Below are 18695 nucleotides of genomic sequence, written 5' to 3'. Positions count from 1 at the left end.
GCAGCACGCAGCACAGTCTGTGTTCAAGCAGTCTAGAACCTAGAGAACTTGAGAGAAAAACAAGATCTTTGATAAAATAATTACTTTTATATTTATTACAAACAAATTCTCTGTCTTCTGTACCAGGATTAAGGCTGTAGACATGTTCTTAAAGGCAACAAGGCAACCCATAGCAAACTCCATACCATTGGATTCATTGCTGATAATTTTTTTTGTCACTTCAAACTTTATTCCTGAACTATTATATTAAAAATAATTACAAAATATAATATTGCAAGTCAGAAGCTATTTTTCCACATCTGAGACAGACTTAAATTAGCAGTTTTGAATTAGTATTCAAAGACCACGTAACAGATTTAGAATACGAGGATACACATAAGAAAGCACTTAAATCTATTCTTCAACAGGAAAAGTCTTCCTAACTCAGAGTCTCTAAAGCAGAGGTATGACATATCATAAATACCACTTGGGCATACAGTAAAGATTTGACTCATTTGTTTTACAAATTGTTCGATTCCACAGAAAGTCTTAATCCAATATGTATTAAAATAAGCCAACTCAACTGAAAATGCAATTCTCTTGTAAGAGCCAAGTTGTTTCTACTTCCATACATCATTTTTGAGGCAAAAATTGTCACAGCTTGACACAGAAACATGATGACAGTACCACACACTTTTTGGTAATTCAGAAAATTCACACACAATTTTAGCACTCAGCAAAAATAATATCCTGTTTCTTATAGTTATGAACATGTTCTACTGATTCTGAAATGCTTCTGACATCTCATTACAAGATACCTTTATTCAATTCTACAAGCTATGAACTTTATGTTAATACTACTGATAATTTTATTGTGAATATTATTTGCTAGCACATGTAATTCATGGACAAAGCATTATAAAACAGACAACTAGGGTGCTTTCTGGATTTGATTAAAGAAAATTTCTGAGATTCAAAAGCTCTTTAAGGCCATGGCCCTTCTCAGGACTGCATTTTTCCCCCCAAAGGCTTTCTTTAAAACTCCATCCAATCCAATTAAAAATAACATAAGCAATGAAGCATATGACATGTCCCCTGGGAGACCTTCCCACGAACTAACAAGAAGTTGCTCTTCCTGAGTTGAACTTCAATGTAACTTCATTGCATTGCCTATTCTTACAGAATCAAGGAAAAAGAGACCCCAAGGAAGGCAACATTTAAAAAAAAAAAAAGTTTGCTAAACTACACTGACAGGTGTACAAAAGCAATTCAGCTCTGAAGGATGTTGATGAGAGGGGAACCATAAAGGTAAGGGCTAACTTAAGTTACAGAAGGAACTTTCCAGCTCTCTCTTCTCCATCAGCATGAGGGAGTCACAGATGGATGTGGATGGCTCGTAATAAAAAATTCAGTATGAAAAAAAAGCTTGGGTTATCATTCTATAAGTATACCTTTGGGAATAATTTCCTTAGAACTGTTAACTTCCTACTTCCCAGAGTAGGAACAAAAATGTTTTAAAAGTTATTATTCTAGCCTTGAAACCGTATCAGCCATGGGATCTTCCCACCTCTTCTTATAAAGAAATGAAACTACCATATTATACAGAACCATGGTAGTTTAACAGAAACATTGTACATTCTACTACCCCGTCCCTGAGAACATCCAAAGAAAAGATGTTGCCAAGAGAGATATCATAAAATCTCATTTCACCTACAACGATTTTTCTTCCCTTACAACTTAATAAATAGTATCTTACATTTTATTTAACATATCCTACAGCTAAATAATATATACATATATATGTATATACACACACACAAAAATAATTCCCTCACCTTCTCCACTGCTCGCAGGAACTTGTGAAAAGCTAATTTAAGAATTAGTGCAGGATATGTATTCAGACAGCCATTTTGACAATGTTATAAACAGAAAACATTATAAAAAAACAAAATGCAAAATTCCTGAAGGTATCATACAAAATGAGACGAGAAAACACATTTCAGTCACCACTAACATTGGCCACAGAAGCAAACATTTGCCATCTAAAAAGGTATACATTATATAATGTAAAAGTTCAAATCAGTATTTAAAGAAAAATAATGGACACCCTCCAGGAAATATCTATTACTCACTGCTGTCAGAGACACTCCCAAGTGACATCACAAGGGTGGGGATGCAAATTTGATCTCTATCCTTATTCAGAATCTCAGAATCAAGGAGAGGCATAATGATGGCCAACAAAATCTATACACTAAAGGCTCAATTCATTTACAAAAGAAAACAAATAATTCGTTAATCAATAAAAAGGGACAAATAGATGAGCTTGAAGAGACTTCATGTGTCCTCATCTACAACTTCCTTTTGGCGCTGGGTCCGGAAATGACGCTCAATATTTATTGTTACTTCCCTCTGCAAGTTTCTGCCATTAGTTTTTCCAGCTGTTCTGATCCAAGGGTGCTGAAGTACTTGCTGTGCTGTGTAGCGCTTTTGGGGATCCACTATCAACAGCCTGGTTATGAGGTCTTTTGCTGCTATTATGAAAGACAAAAAAGGAAAGAGAAAATAAAAGTGATGATTATTCCCACACAAAACATCTTTCTAATCTTTCTTACTAGTTTTACTGTATCTTTTTTTTTCTTTTTTTTTTTTTTTTGTGGCTATCCCCAGGAAATATTTTAGCAGCTCGATTTAGAACTAGTGACAGGAGATGTTAAATCTCCACACCATTTTCCCCTGAAGAAAGAGAAAAGGGAAGAGAATTCAATCTTGAAGAAATGCTGAAGGCATGCAGCTAGGTGTTCTGATTCACAGGAACTAGCAATGGGAATCTTATCCCTCAAAGAGCACAACAGTCACAGAACTCTGTTGAGTATGCTCTTTAAAAGATCATATAAGGAGACACAGGTTTTACTGTCTGATTTTGAAGACTGCAGAAAAGGCACTACTAGCCTACAAGAGGAAAGAAATGGCCCCATTGATCTCAATTGAAAATTCACACTGCATTCTGCAGATCAAGGACTTAATTTTCAGCTCTTGAGATTTTTTTAAATGCATCTTTACAGAAAGGTAACATAACACTGGAGATAATTTTGGTGCCTTTTTTCCTACAGAGATAATTCTTACAAGTCAGCTGAGCAAAATTTTTTTTTCTTGCCTTAGAAAGGGAGCAAACAGTTACATCAATCAGTCCTGATATTCAGATTCACCGTGACTGATACCACCAGAGGACTAAATTGACATCTAAAGCAAATACAGAATCATCATATAAAACAGACCTGTAAGACACCCCAAAGTTGACAGACATCCCTGTCATGAACAAAAGGGGGCTTCTGTGTGTCCAAGCCACTCCAGGGAAGAGGTTTTCAGAGCTGGTATACATGCTGAATCTTACCTGCAGAAATATTGTCCCAGTATGGGGAAAGGAATTCATAGTGACCCAGCTGTATGATTTGAAACAGCTCTTCTTGATCACGTTCCTGACTGCGAAAGGGGGGAAAACCGCAGAGCAAAATGTAAAGGATCACACCAGTTGCCCACATATCTACTTCGAGCCCATAGCCTAAGGAAGAAAAGACAAACCATGGCTAACCATCTTTTACTCAGTCTTCTTTTAGAAAATAAACAAAAAGCAAAAACAACAACAAAAAACACAACTCATGACTGGTAGGAGCTGTTTCTTTTCTCATTTTATTCTCTAAGAAACAGAGAAGCTTTGTTCAGCTTCTTAGAAAGACAAGGTCAGCAGAAGAGTAAGTGGCTGGTACACCACTTCTGCAAGTGGATCTGCTCTGTTAATAGTCACAGCTCTCACCCAGTGCCTCTCTTCTTCAACACATTTCACAATCACTGTCTGTCTCACAAGGCCAATGTCAATAGGAGACTAACTGAGAAAACATGGGGCGTATTTCTAAAATAGTCTTCCTCAGTTTCTCTTTAAAAAAAAAAAGCACTAAGAGTGCCAAGTTTCCATTGAAATTGAATATAACTGGAGATGTTCAACCCAGCTCTACAGAACAAGACACAGAAATAGCTTTTCTTGAGTCATCAAAATCTGACTCCTTTCCAGGTCTGAATCTTTTTGGATATGAAATCAACAAAATTCTCTCTGATGTGAACGATGCTTTGGCTTGTTACATGTATTTAGCATACATGTTCACCATCCTTTTGCATCAGAGGTCCTTGGAAAGTTGTTTGGGTTACAGTCACAAAATGGGGGTAACTATCCTGAGGTTGCAAGACAAACTTTTGCTTATTTCACCACTTCAGCAATTATTATCTATGATATTTTACTAAGTTGCCTGCTTGGAAATCACAATTATATCCCATAGACATTAATAATGCAAACATGACTGATATGCTTGTGTTTATCAAAAGCTAAGAGGTTTTCTTTCCTTTCACAAATTTTGCTGCTAGCCAACCTCCTACCCTGTAAAGACATATCATTAGGTTGAAACATTCTGGAATATGTCCATGATTAGAAAGTTAAGAGCATTTGGGTGATTTGCTAGAAATTATAGATGTATACACTCACCCTTCTCAGCAAGTATCTCAGGGGCAACATATGTTGGTGTTCCACACACAGTAAATATAGGTTTTGTAACCAGCTTTGCAAGGCCAAAATCTGCTAGTTTCAGTGTAGTAGATTTATCTGCATTATGCTGAACCTACATTCATTGAAATATAAATATATATTTAGTCCACATACATTTTTAGACTGCAAAAGATAAATGAAATAGTTAATAATACAGAGGAAGAGGTTCTAATAATAGTACTGTCAACTAAAAGAAAATGAAATGGAAAACATATTTTGATAAACAGTATCCAGAAAGTTTTCTCTTCTCCTTGTACCAAGATGGCACATGCATATAAGAAGAAAAGCAATAATGGAAAAAGAAAATTTTGCTCTTCAAACTCTGGCACACTAATTTGAAAGAAATGAAAAGGAGGAAGACTAAAAATAAGGAAGAGTGAATTAAACATTTATTTTTCACCTTAGGAAAGCAAAGGAGAATGTTACGGGCCTCAACTTGTGCATGGGGAGGTTTAGATTGGACATTAGGAAGAAATTCTTCATGGGCAGGGTGGTCAGACATTGGAAGGGGCTGCCCAGGAGAGTGGAGGAGTACTACCCCTAAATACCCCTGGAGGTATTTAGGAGATGTGTGGACACAGCACTAAGGGACATGGTTTAGTGATAGGACTTGGTAGGTCAAGTTCATGTCTGGACTTTGTCGTCTTGAAAGTCTTTTCCAACCTAGTTGATGCTATGATTTTATGATAATTGATATTCCCACGTATGCCACTGACTTTACAGTGTCACTTGAAGAGCCTAACTCTATCACAAAGGTACACCCCCCAAAAAAAAGAAAAGGGCTTTATTTTCTTTGCAAATTACTCTGCTACTCTATCTGCTGCTCTGAAAATAAATGAATCGCAGTAATCACACAGTACAAGCTGGAGAAATGAATCCAACAAAACATCATTGTAAGTGTGCCTTTCCATCAGTTCCCATCTCCTGCATCTGTGTGTAAGGTAATCAAAACACTTGTTCCCATTCTAATTTTGTACGCATGTCTTTAGCATTAATTTATAATGCAGCTAATGAAACATTATTTTAAGAAAAAATATTGAAAGGTCAAGTCATGAGTAAGATAGCAGGGTAATTAAACACATCACTATTCTTAATACTGGTGACTGATACTCAAATATTCTTTAAGAAGTAAAAAATGTCATAAATTTGCTTCTAATGAGAAATTATGTGTCTCTAACTATGGGGAACAGACCAGCATCTAACATGTATATAGGGAAGCCAAGAAAATCTGCACTTGGGTTTTGAGCAGACAAGCCAGAATATGAGGCGACAGGCATACTTCATGCTTTAACATCTCATTCTTTGCCATCAGACAGTGCTTGAGACAGCCAAAAATTCAAGATGGTCTCTATTACAAGACAACTAAGGACACAGATGGGACAAGATTTGCTCACCTACATTACAGCCAACTAATTCCCATATATCTTCTTTACGGAAACTGTAAGCACTCATCCAGATTTGATTAAGCAAGAGTTCAGTGATTTTTTTTCCCGTTTTAAGAAAAATGTGTTTGCCACTGTGAAATTGAAAATAAAAGTTTCCTATGACCACACAGACAAAAATTCTGTAGGAGAGAACTAATATGCTATAGCTATCTTCTATTGCATTAGTCAACTTCATGAGGATTTTTTGTCATCATTCACTGTGGACTCAACAGCTGACAAAATGAAAAATGACAAAAGTAGCAGTTATTTTCTAGAACTGCATCTATCCACAAGATTTCTATTCTAACAATATGGTTAACAGTGGTAGAACGCTACAAAAACTCATAACTGAAACACTCAATTTTATGTGTATTATATGAGCACGAATACATATTTCTGTTGTATATATAAAGCATTTAAAATTACATAAGGGAACTGTATCACATATGGAATTTCAACAAATAGCCTGCATGCTACTGTACCAGGACAAATAATACCGAAATGTTTATGCAATTGTGTTTGTGTTTTTTTGTGGGGTTTTTTTGTTTGTTTTTATTTTTTAATAATTTATTTATTTTAAAGAAACCAGCAAAGGGAGAAATCCTGGTCTTAATCCCAACCCACGAAAGCCATTAGGAAATGTCTGGTCATTTTTCTTGTTGAAACACACTGGTGTACTTTTCACAGAGAAGCCGAAGTCCTAACCTCTCATCAGAGCACAAGGTGGCAATACTGCACCATGTGTTCTTGAGGACAAAACCACTAAGCTTTCAGTTTACTTGACATTTGAACAGGTAGGAACAGCATGCAACATGGCTGTATTTTTACAGCTCTGTGGCAATCATTTCAAAGCCAGTGCGTAACCTATCAGCATGCCTGAAAACCTCAGCCCAGATCTCCTCAGCCTCTTCACTAACAACTCAACATCAGCTCAGATCAAGCAAGCATTCCATTCCCTTCATCCCAAACTTTGTAATCTCTAGTCCGCCTTTCCATCACCTGGCAGCAAAAATAGCAGGCAAATAAGCATTACGGAAAGAAAAGCCTCTCAGGTTACTTGTATTCCCTCCTGAGGGCAGAGCTTTTACTCATAGCAGTATCACAGAAATCTACAATCTTCCCATGAGAAATCCAGCCTTTGACATATCCCACATACTTTGAAATGGTATAAACAAAGAAAAAATAGTAACACTAGAGGATCATCCCAGCTTTATCATGACATCTGTTACAGCATCTGCATTCAAGACTACAAAGATAGGTTCTAAAAGTTCATTCCAAAAGAGCTGCCCTTACCTGCCTACAGAGCTAATTGCCACAAAGAATAGCAGTATCCATCCAGCATACTTTGTCTGTAGACAGCCAGTTTAAGCCATACAACTAATTGCATGCATCATCTGTAAGGGAAGCCAGCATCTGGTAGTCCTGAACCAGGACAGTCAGAATTGTTTGCTACTCTCTTGATGGCAGGATACCCAAATACTGTTTATGGATTTCTAGCTATAGCAGCCATACACCTGAAAGATTATAATATACTAATACAAAGGCAAGTTCATCTTCGAAAAGGGATAAACTGGTCTTTTCCTTTTTTTTTTTGTCTGTTGATGACTCCCAAGTTCTTGTTTGTTTTCATATCTACATTGTGAAATTCAATGTGTTTAAGATGATTTATAGCATTAATATTCCTCTTTATGCACGTATGTATGGAAATACAGATTCTACATACAGACATAAAGATATCAAGCTAGCCCATGCAACTTTTTGCATATTAAAAGCACAGATAGAAAGAAAGCACTGCTTCTACATTTGAGTTGCAGACATCCCTTGATGGATAGTAGCTAGAATAATCTCTCTATAAAAGAAATCTTACAGAAAATAACCTGCATAGGTTTATCATACTGAGAGCTCCTGATAGGTAACTGGTTAAATAGGATTTTAACTCAAATGCTCTTGGAGACCTTCAACAGCACTTTATGTATTTGTAAATAGGGTCACAAAACCAAAGTTTATTGATAAAACAGCTACAGTTGAAGTTCTCATACACATTTGAAAACTTGAAAGAAAGGAGAAAGAAAAGAAAAAGGAAAGGAAAAAACTCACATGCATAAAAAACTGCAACACTTATAGAGCCCAGTTACCATATTAGCATTTTGGGGAAGAGTACAAGAAAATGAGTTCACAATCACAAATGCAAAAATCTACACCACGAAAAAAAAGGGGGGAAGGATGTGGCTTTGCATCTTTTACTGCTATAACCCGGAAAAACAGCCTCTAGAGTTTGAAATTAATTTCTGACTCACAGAAATGCCACCACCTGTGGAATTAAACAGTCCCTTAGCTAAAAACCTTGGTGGCAAATTCTACTCCTCCTATGCTCTTCCAGCTAGCATGAAAGTAGTGACTAGCTTCTTTTGTGGGGCAAATACACCACAACACTCAGCCTTGGTAGCAAAGGTTACCTCACTAAACACCTCATCCTATGCCAGGTGATTCCGTTAGTGGGAAGGGAGGGCTTCAGAGCAGCTGTCTTCACGCCAGCTCTCAAACAGATTTTGTTTTGGTAGTGCAGGTCACCACCCTTCTGCCTCACAGCTACACTGCAAGGAGTGTGAAAGTTGTGGGCAGGCACAGTAATGAAAGAGGGAGAGGAAAGACAAAAAGGATTTAACGGTGGGCTGTTATACAAGTCTGTAACTAGAGGACAGTGCCACATGAGCAATAGGAATAGTACCGTAAACTAATAAAACCAGATTTTCAGCTCTGCGTGAATAACCTTATAACTCACTAGATATCAAAGTATGTTTCCACCTTATCCTCTGTAGAGACAGAAACATGGTTTCCCTTCTTTCCCCAGCTGCTTATTTTCATGAAACTTCCAGAAATATGTTTCCATTGTTTGCTGCTTCTCTGTCAACTCTGATGGAAATGATCCAGTAGGTTCAAAAGTCATTAGGAGCAAGCCTAGATTCCCACAGAAAACAGACTTACAGTAGACAAAACATATTCCCTAACGAAGACAGGCTAAGGATCCCTTCTCTGCCAGTCCCCATTTGCTGGGAAGGTTTAAGAAATATGGAAAAAAAATCGTTGACAAGAAAGAGAAAGGACAGGATTCACCAGACCAAAAGACCCCAAAGGAGTCCAAATGAGTCAACAGCCAAAAACTGATTAGATTGGATATTAGGAAGTTTCTTCCCAGATCAGGTGGGTAGGCATTGGAACAGGCTGACCTGGGAAGTTGTGGAGTCACCATCCCTGTAAGTATTTAAGAAATATGTGGATATGGCACTTTGGGACATGGTTTAGTGGTGGACTTGGTTAGGATGATCTGGAAGGTCCAACCTAAATAGGTCTATGGTTCTATGAAAAAGTATGAGCCTGTTTCTGTCCTCTGTGCACAAAGACAGCCTAGGGAAACTAATTCAGACACATATCTGTGGTGTAGGAATGTGAAGTGAAGCAGGAGGTATCTATCCCACAACCAAGGACAAAGCGGAGACACCGCAGGATGCCAGCACTTCCAGAAGGCTGCTCCCAGCCCCTGGCCCACCAACAGTGGATGAGCCCATAAACTTGCTTCAGTAACATTTGGTACTGTGTAGCTCTGGCCAACACCAAATTAGTGGCAGCTGTCCACGTTGTTCTGCTATTACTGTTCCAGTCACTCTAAGGAGTCAGAGAAAGCATATTAAAATTTCAGAAAGCCATAAACTTGCTCACACGGCCTGTATTTTTAGGGATGATTACTAGATAGCAGATGAGCTATTCAATAGTATCAACAACTTACAAGCTCGCATAGGTTGTTGAACACACTAACTTTTCAAAAAGAAGCATCACATAAACGGTGCGTAAAGCAGGCATTCAGTCATTTAACAAGCAAGGTGAAACCAGAAGAGGTATTTTTTTCTTGTTAGCTCTGGTAACGCTGTTCTGATGTGGTAAAATACCTATGTGGTGGGGGTGAGTCTGTCCTTGCAAAAATGTATGTTTCTGTAATTCAGCCAGAGCAGGCAACACAATTTCTTCAGTGTTACAAAACTTTGTCCACCAGTCTGTTTTGCAGTGCTGTGAACTACATGTGAAAACCATCAGGTGAGACCTGGATCATACCTCTCTTTTCACTTAACTGCAGCACTGAGAAGATTACATATTATGCAGAGAAACAAAGCATCTGGTCTCAGGTGTTTCATATACAGCACTTTATTTTCAGTCAAGAGGAAGGAGCAAAGCCTGGCTTACAGTGGAAAATTAGCTTCTGGAAGAAATCCCTTCAGTTCTGAGTGAAGTTTTGCTCAAACGGCAAAACAAGGCATGGCAGGGCCCAGAATCATACTTCTTTCTGCAAAGCAACCACTTGCATTCCCCATCTTCTATTTATACAAACACACCACATACCAAGGATTTTCATCAGACTAAGCAGTATGCATAGCAGGACCTAGTATAGACGTCATTGGTTAGTCAAAAGGTTTGGATGCAAATTCTTCAGACCCAGCTTTGCTCAACCTCTGTATGTCCTTTCTCCAGAAATACACAGATTTTTTTCCAAAGTTAATTGCCTTAAAGAACTCAATGACACATAGGACTAATCATCTGTTAACAATTTTTTGGTTATGATCTTCCACCAACAGATCAAATTAGGTCTGTTAGAGTCAGGCAGATATTTGGTAACTCTGCTCAGAAATTTGGAACCCTAGAAGAAGAGCATAACAAATGATTGGCAAGCCAATTGCTTACTTTCACCCTCTTATAATGGGTGTCTTACCAAGAGTCAATATTGCAAACACTTCTACACCAACTTACATGTGAGTAATTTTACTGACTTCAGTGCTGGATGCAAGGAATGTAGCCTCAGAAACGTGTTGGAAAAGAGAACTCCTTAGCACAATGTGAGTATGAGTTAACTTTAGTGCTTGGTGTTATATTTCACCAAAACGTCTGTATATCACCGTCAGCTTATTTCAGAAAAATGCACTGTACTTCTGCTCTGTGACAATTTTACTTTCTTCAGAATTGAAATCACTACAGTAGAGGATTGCCACAGTGGTCTGCAGTGGACAAGAAGTCCATCAAATAAGCTGAATTAGCAATTTTAATAAATTTTGGTCTGCAAGGAAAATGCCTGATGATTCAGTGCATGCTTCATACAAAACATTCAAACTTGTGTACCAAAAAGTCAGATGATAAATAGCATGCCTGATTCCCAGAATACAAATGCTCATTGCCCCTGAAAGCCAGGTCATTTTCATTTAAATTTCTATTTGCAAGCACTGTGATCTACAGCGTGGAGCAGATATAGGCAGAGTAAACTGTAATGCTAATTTCAAGATTATATTCATCTTTCCAAACAGTACTGCCACAGTACATTCTCTTCATGTATTATTTGCTTGAAACTATTCAAACAACCATAACAAAAATGAAAATAAATCCCACTCCTGCAAATATACAGTGTGTTTGCCCATACTTACCAAAAGGTTCTCTGGTTTGAGGTCTCTGTGGACGATGTTCTTGCTGTGAATATACACCAGCGCTTCACACAGGTCAGTGGTCATGACAGCAGCATCATGCTCTGTGAACTTCACACTTTCTATGATTGCATCAAATAAGTCCCCTCCTGGGACATACTCCAGGATTAGGTAGATCTCAGCCTCTGTCTCATACACTTCAATTAAGCTTACTATATTGGGATGAGAAAGACTCCTAATGATCAGAATTTCACTTTCCATCATGTCCTCTTTCCCCTTCAGCTTGGATTTATCCACAATTTTCATGGCATAGATCTGATTAGAGTTGCAGTGGCGACATTCCTTCACTACCGCAAAATTCCCATCCCCAATAGTCCTGCCAATCTCATAGTGGTTTTCCACATCAGTTCTGTTTTTAATGGCATGCCTCCGGCTTGTGTTTTCCAATCCTGGAGCCTTGTTTTCTTCTTTATTCATTCTACGCTCTCCTGTTTTCTCTCGTTGAGTCACGTCATTCTCTCTGTGTATATTTCCCTCTCTCCTGGCACCCTCCTCTTTAGCCCTTTGACCCTCTCTGCTGTCCCTATGTACTTTAGATGGTTTCTCAGCATCCCTTGGAGTGTCTTTCATTAGCCAACCATTTTGATTAGTTACACAGCTACTTCCATTTTCTTCCTTCACTTCATGAGTTATTTGCAGCCCTTCCACAGCATTCTTCTTGATTTTTACCACTTCTTTCTCGCAGTTTTCATGTTTCTCCAGATCTCTTTCTATCTCAATGCTTTTTTTTTGCTTTTCCAGTCCTTCATTAACATTCCTATGTAGAGGTTTCCAGGTCTTTCTGCAGCCATTCTCTTTCCAGCCAACTTCTTCACCTTCCAGAGGAATTTCAGATTTTCGGCTATTCCTGATTTTTGCATTTCTTTCTACCTGATACCTCTGACATGCACCTGCATCCAGGTCTGTGTTCTCAAATGAAGTCTCAGCATGCCTTTCCCTTCGTAACTTTTGCCTTGCCTGCCTTTCCTGTTCACACTTCTCACACCTCACTACTTCCACTGTAATCTCTTCTAATCCCTTCTCAGGGTTCCTCTCTTGCTTAAGGTACCTCTCACTTTCTCGGGTTTTTCTAGAAGGCCTCAATCCTTGCTCACCATCCCAACTCTCTCTAGTCCACTTTTTTTTGGTTCTCATTTTCTCTTCTTGCTTTGTCTTGGCTTGACTTTTTCTAGCTACCATTTTGGGAGACATAACATCACCACAATTCTTGGCAATCTCTGCCTCATCAAATCCACTGTCCACTTTTGATGCTTTGTCATACAGCCTGCTCTTCAGTTTTTGGGACTGCTCCTTATCCTGCTGAATTGCACTGGCAGCATAAGGATTTTCAGGACAAAGTTCTTGTATTGCCACTTCCAAGTTCTTCAATGTAAGGGGCTCCCTCCCCATAGCTATGAACACATCGCCCTCCCTGAAGAAGTCAGAAACACTTCGGATTTCTCTGCCTCTCAGATTGTAAAGCTTTCTCACGTGGTCATTCTTCCAGTGTGGAAATCCCAAAGCTTCTGAAATGTCAGCCATCAGCTGCTCAAAGGTCTGGACAAATCTCCTGTTCAGAAGCAAGGTTATCTTTTTGAGTGTATGCCCGCTGGGTTTCACCACTGTAATAATCCTTGGCTTCACAGGACTGTGCTCTGAATGTATTGTATGAAAACCATTCCGGGGATTAAAAAATGAAGACTTATAGCTGCTCGCATTCACACATTGTTTTCCACAGTTTCCACGACCAACTGGAGGACAAGTCCCATGTAGTTTCCTCTCTGTTACTTTTGAGCTTGCACTGTGAGATGCGTGGTCAAACATGCTTCCGTGTCCTAAAGCAAAGAAAGAGCAGGCACATTATTCATTGTCCATCATCAGATCTTTCAGTGTAATAGTTTTCTGTGTATCAGTGTACATGAACTCAGGGAGTAAGGGTACTTGCAAAGAACTTTAACTGTCTTTAAAGAATAACTCCATATTCATGCAACTCCAAACATGGTGAGAAAATACATACTTATTTTCTTTCAAACCTAAGTAAGTAGTTAGTGAAAAAGATGTTATTCAAAAAAATATATTGGAAACAGATTTTTCTCCTAACTGCCTTCATCTGCTAGTCATCTCAGAAAAAATGGGGTTACTTGGGCTAGGATTGCATCCAGATTGACATCCTGTCACAAATCTACCTTCCATGAACTCACTTGATACCTTTCTGATCCCAGTTACAATTTTGGCCTCACTAAACCCTGCAGCAGCAAGTTCCACAATTATATTACATGAATTAAGATAAATTAATTAATCCTGGCTTTAAATTGCTACCAGATGGGTGTATGCAACCTTATATTCTTATAAATAATTACCTCCCCTTCATGTTCCCTAGGCCATTCATTTAGTTTCTAGGTTTCTATAACAACTTAAGTAAATAAGATTTTTTTTTTAAATAAAGTATTACTTACGTAATTTTATAGCAATTTTTATTGTGCTTTTAATTTTTTCCTTAAAGAAAGGCATCTTAGTTCTGTTTGATATTTTGGTTTAACTTTTTTATTCTAGAAACTTATGTAAAATCAGGAAGTCATAAATATCCTCTAGGGACAATAACTATTTTTCCTCCAGTATTTCAGCATAGGACACCAATCAACAAAGAAAGCAGCACCATTTTTTGCATGTATTTCTGAAAAGGAAAAACTAAAAACGTAATACATGGTTACAGTCAAGACATCACAAAATTCAGTCTATAAAGACAAGAATAAGCTAAGAATAATAAAGTCAACTTAGAGTACACAGATCTCTTCTACTTATTAAAACTTGATTACCACACAAGTCTTTTCAGCCTCAAGAAGTAACCTTTCATAATGACATCAGAGTGCTTCCACCTCCTGTTAGTAGTTTTACAGCTCAGTAGAGAACAGACATTCGATACATTTGAACTAAAAAACATTTGATCAATGAAAACATTGATCAACCTAAGAGTAGCCACAATGATTACTGAACCATTACAAGGTAATTCCCATATCCTTTTTATATGGGAATATATGGTTTATCTCCCAGAGAATCCCACTCTTTTTTATACGTTATTATGACTACATAGCCATAGCCATGTAGCAGTGTGAAAATCCACAAAGGAAAATCTATGGGTACGAGCACTCCTCCTGGGGCTAGGGCTAAGAGATGCATGTTCAAGAGCTCTGGCAAGCTGAAGTCTACCACATTTTGACTTTCAACTGTAGAAATGCCATTTTCAGTATTTCAAGCTATATATTTTCATTTGGCCCTTCCATCAAGGCAAAAAAAATAAGTGCAGAGGAAATACGCCTCCTCACCTAGGATGAGGAAAAGGAAAACTACGCCAAGCGCTGCCACCTTCACTGGGGAGCACATGGGGAGACGCTGCTACAGACCTCCATTCTGCTACTGCCTTGTCCAGTGCTGCAATGGAGGATGCTCCTTTGTTGCAATACTCTCATGAACTAAGTGCTGCGTGTACCTCAGCATGCTCCTTAGTGCTTGGCTCCATTTCCTTTCTCTTGCAAATGAGATAGATACTGAAGAACCAGATAAATATTACAAAGAAGCCCAGCTGTCAGCATGCTGATTGAAGACGTAAGCATTATATAAGAGCTATGTGACTAATGCTTGGTGGTTGCACAGGTTATTCCTGCCTTCATTCTACTTTTTAAGGATGATCTCTTGTTACCAAAAAATGACAACATATGTGCTAGCAGGTTTCCAGCAATCAGATATTTACATTCTACCCAGAATAAAGCCAACTGTGAAGGCGGAGGGGGGGGGGGGGGGGGTCAGCTGTAATAACAGTTCTCTGAAATCTAAATAGTTTCCTGCACATATTGGTTACCAGGAACTGCCGAAGCTCTGAATTTAATCAACATTTCCAGATTCCTGTGTACCCACTGTCGAAGTACTACCTTGCTTATAGGAACAGTGTGTGACATTTTTACGGCTTATAATCTCTGTACAACACAAAAACAATGCTGCACTAATAATGACTTTTGCCACAGATTTATGTTTCTCCCAGACATGCTGCTATTATCACAATTTTCTGCAAACCATTCATTTTAAGTGCCTGGCTGCATTGTTTCAATTACCCAAATATCGATAACATTCCCTTTCTTCACTAAGTCAGCTACGCTTTAAAGGGAAATCCCATTTACTTTTTATTCTATAAATAATGAAATAAGAGTTTTACTCAATTAAAAAAACACAATCCAGGGATGTGTTTTTGTGCCTTTTAAAGTGCCTTAGTTCCTAACCAAAACAGCTTGACGCAAGTCACAAGTTATAAAAACAACCATTTTAGGATTAAGAATAATATCGCATCTTTTTCTAACAGGAAGAAAGAAGTTACTTGAGCGTCTAAATAAACACAAAGGTACCTCCTACTGTTTTCTGAGAAAAAAGGGAAGTGCCAAATTTTGTCAAAGTGGTTGCAATGACTAATCTATATATTACAAAATCTAAAATTAATTTCAACCGCCTGTTACAGCTACTCATTTTACTTATTTTCCAGTTATGCTAAATTTATTTTAATTGATAGATATGAAGCAAGCTCCAATCTTTCAGGAAAGTGTACACACAAGGCAATTACGAGCTTTTCTAGAAAGCCTTCAAAGGTCACGCATGACTCCTATAACTACAATTCATACTGCTTCAAAATCTTGTTTCCATATTTATACAGAAGTGGGAGAGGAGGGAAGAGGGAAGTGGGATCAGAAACACTTCAATGAGTCCGAGTGCTGGCAACTGATGCATCAGAGAATAAAACGTGGCTTTCCTTTTACTGTCATAGTGAGAGCTAATGGTTATAAAATACGTACATTTCTTGCAAATTTTAATATGTATGAATTCATGCAAACAAGTCCTTTTTTTCCCCTCTATATATACTTGTGTATCACCAAACATCAACACAAATGGGAGCCCAAGCAGGTTGCAGGCATAAGAAGTTTAGCCATCTGCTGACCACAGCACAGGTGTTCCCTTGAAAAAGAGGTTGCTGCATGGAGCACAGCTTCTGGGCTTCAGTTTTAAAAGCCAGTTCACAAAGCATCTGTGAAAGCCACAGTCAATCCTCCTGGGGTAGAGTACAGGGTGAAGAAAGCACAAAGCTTCTACCAGACCTTTCCTGGCAGGGGCTTGGTTCATACTCTGGAACTGGTGTAAAATAAAATAAATTCAGACCACCTAAGCTCTGAATAACATGCATATACAGAGAGTTTCAACCACAATGTCTTAATGAATTGCCTGGCTACCCCCCCCCCCCCCCCCCAACAGGAGCGTAATGGGGTTTGCCAGAGGTCACCAACCATCACAATTAAAAATTTATTGCTGCTATTTGCCCTTCAAAAGTTATCCCTTCCCTTGACCAGTCTAAGTTTTTGTTCATTAATTAAAACATTTCCACTCATCTTACTTTACTTTTTGTCTCTCCAGGTGGAGATCATAGTTTCAGTAATTAACTGAATGCTTTTACCCAGCAGCTAATTCTGCTATCAAGTCACAGGTTGCAATGCAAGTAAATTTTTACAAGGAGCATTACGACACAGTTAAAAACAGACGGAAACACTGAAGTAGGATCTAGTTATGGGCATCACTTTCTAGACTAAGATGTTGCTGCTTAAGCCCTGCAATTTATTTCAACAGCCTTGGATCAATACAGGAGTCTTCACTCACAAAAGTAATTGTGAAAACTCCTGAAAACATCAGTAGGATTACTCACAGAAGTGAAGTTGCACATAACAGAAATTGTGTATCGGGAGTGATCTTGATGTATTAGTCCCAAGACAGCATAAACAAGATACTCTTTCATATGGGAAGAGAAAGAACAGCACTAAAAATGCTTCTCCTTAAACTCCAGCAATTCCTGTTGAGGATATGCAGAAAAACAAAGACCACAAGAAAAAAAAAAAAGTAATCTTAATCAGAACCCAACTTTTCATTTATGTCAAAGTATCAAAGAAGCATCTCAAAGTAACTGGGAATAAAGAATCTCTCTAGCCTTTAACTCAGAGCAGCCAAGTACATAGGTCACATACCAGCGAGCATTAGCAGCCAGCTGCAGGATGCAATGCAAGTCCTCTGGAAGCATGCTATCCTAAGCTCCTTTTCTTGCTGTAAATTACTAAATGTCGCAACTTTCAGAGCTAGTGCATGCTGTCAGTGTCCGAGGCTGAAGAATTAGTACGACAAGTCTTAAGGTACTAAATTAGTTACATGGAAACAAAATATGATCACAGGCATCCTTTTACGTCAAGTAAATTTTACATGGGCATTATTTACAGCCCTGCTACTGGAAACATTATTAGAGATTTTTCCTCTAAATAGCCATAGCTGTAGTATCCTGACTTTTCTTCCCTTCTGCTCATCCTTGTCTGCGCCATGCTTTACAGCATTTTAAAGCAGAGATTTTGAGTCAGGACTGGCATTTATTTCAGCAATGACAAAAGGCAGTCACCCTGCGTCAGTTTTGCCCAAACAACATCCTACATAGGAAGGGAAGTCAAATTTCACAAGGTCTGGATAAAGACAGTGTCATACAGCAAGACAATCCCAGCTAGTTCCTGACTGAGCGAGCTCAAAAGGCTCATGCAGCTGAGAACTATGGTGGGCCTTTAGGACTCGAGCATTCCTCAGCCTGAGCTTCAAAAATGTCTTTTTCCCCTGTAACAGCTACTTCAGTAACTACTAGAAGATGGTCAGACAGCAGAACTGAGGTAAATCACTTGTCTTTCCAATGTTCTGGCAATCACATCTTGCTCCTCAGCATGGAGATGCGTTCTGCAGCGGAGCGGGGAATCGAATCAGGCAGGGCTTTTTTGCTGCATTGAGGCCACTCGAAGCAGCTGAGGGAGCCCCCAGGACTCAGCAGCCCTCGTGAGGGAGGCTGAGGAGGAGTAGGCAGAGGCAGCAGAGCCCCCCCCCAGCTGTTCAAAGAAAGCCCCTAGGGAGCGTGAGTAACCAGGACAGGCAAACAGGGCAAGGCACGGCAGTTTGTGCAGGCAGGGTGCGTGTAGGCAGAGCAGAGCATTCCGCCCCGCTCACAAGAACAACTCAGCTACCAGCCACCTACCTATAGGTAAACCACCATGGTCATCACTAGGCGGAGAGCTCTTTTTAGAAAGTCTGTGGCCACCCAAACTGAGTGCCCAAAATGCTCAAAAATGCGGCAGTTCAAGTCTCTAGAGGCAC

General features: G+C 38.8%; 1 protein-coding gene across 6 annotated transcripts in view; it reads right to left on the bottom strand.

Moving 5' to 3' along the window:
- Positions 1 to 206: 206 nt before the first annotated feature.
- DCLK3 (doublecortin like kinase 3) overlaps positions 207 to 18695 on the bottom strand; it is a 30238-nt gene continuing 11749 nt past the window's right edge. For 2 of the 6 annotated variants that reach the window (XM_080578822.1, XM_080578824.1), the window contains exons 2-5: positions 11457 to 13327; positions 4511 to 4643; positions 3371 to 3538; positions 207 to 2510 (exon numbers count right to left, since the gene is read on the bottom strand). In XM_080578822.1, the coding sequence (XP_080434948.1) occupies positions 2314 to 2510; positions 3371 to 3538; positions 4511 to 4643; positions 11457 to 13327 (2369 nt within the window). In that variant the 3' untranslated portion in view covers positions 207 to 2313. The other 4 variants (XM_080578823.1, XM_080578827.1, XM_080578825.1 and 1 more) reach the window with 4 other exon arrangements.

The sequence above is a fragment of the Anser brachyrhynchus genome (genome assembly GCF_964034855.1).
Source record: "Anser brachyrhynchus genome assembly, chromosome: 2".
NCBI lineage: Eukaryota > Metazoa > Chordata > Aves > Anseriformes > Anatidae > Anser > Anser brachyrhynchus.
Note: the sequence above shows the minus strand (reverse complement) of the source record. Positions and strands in the feature narration are given on the sequence as shown.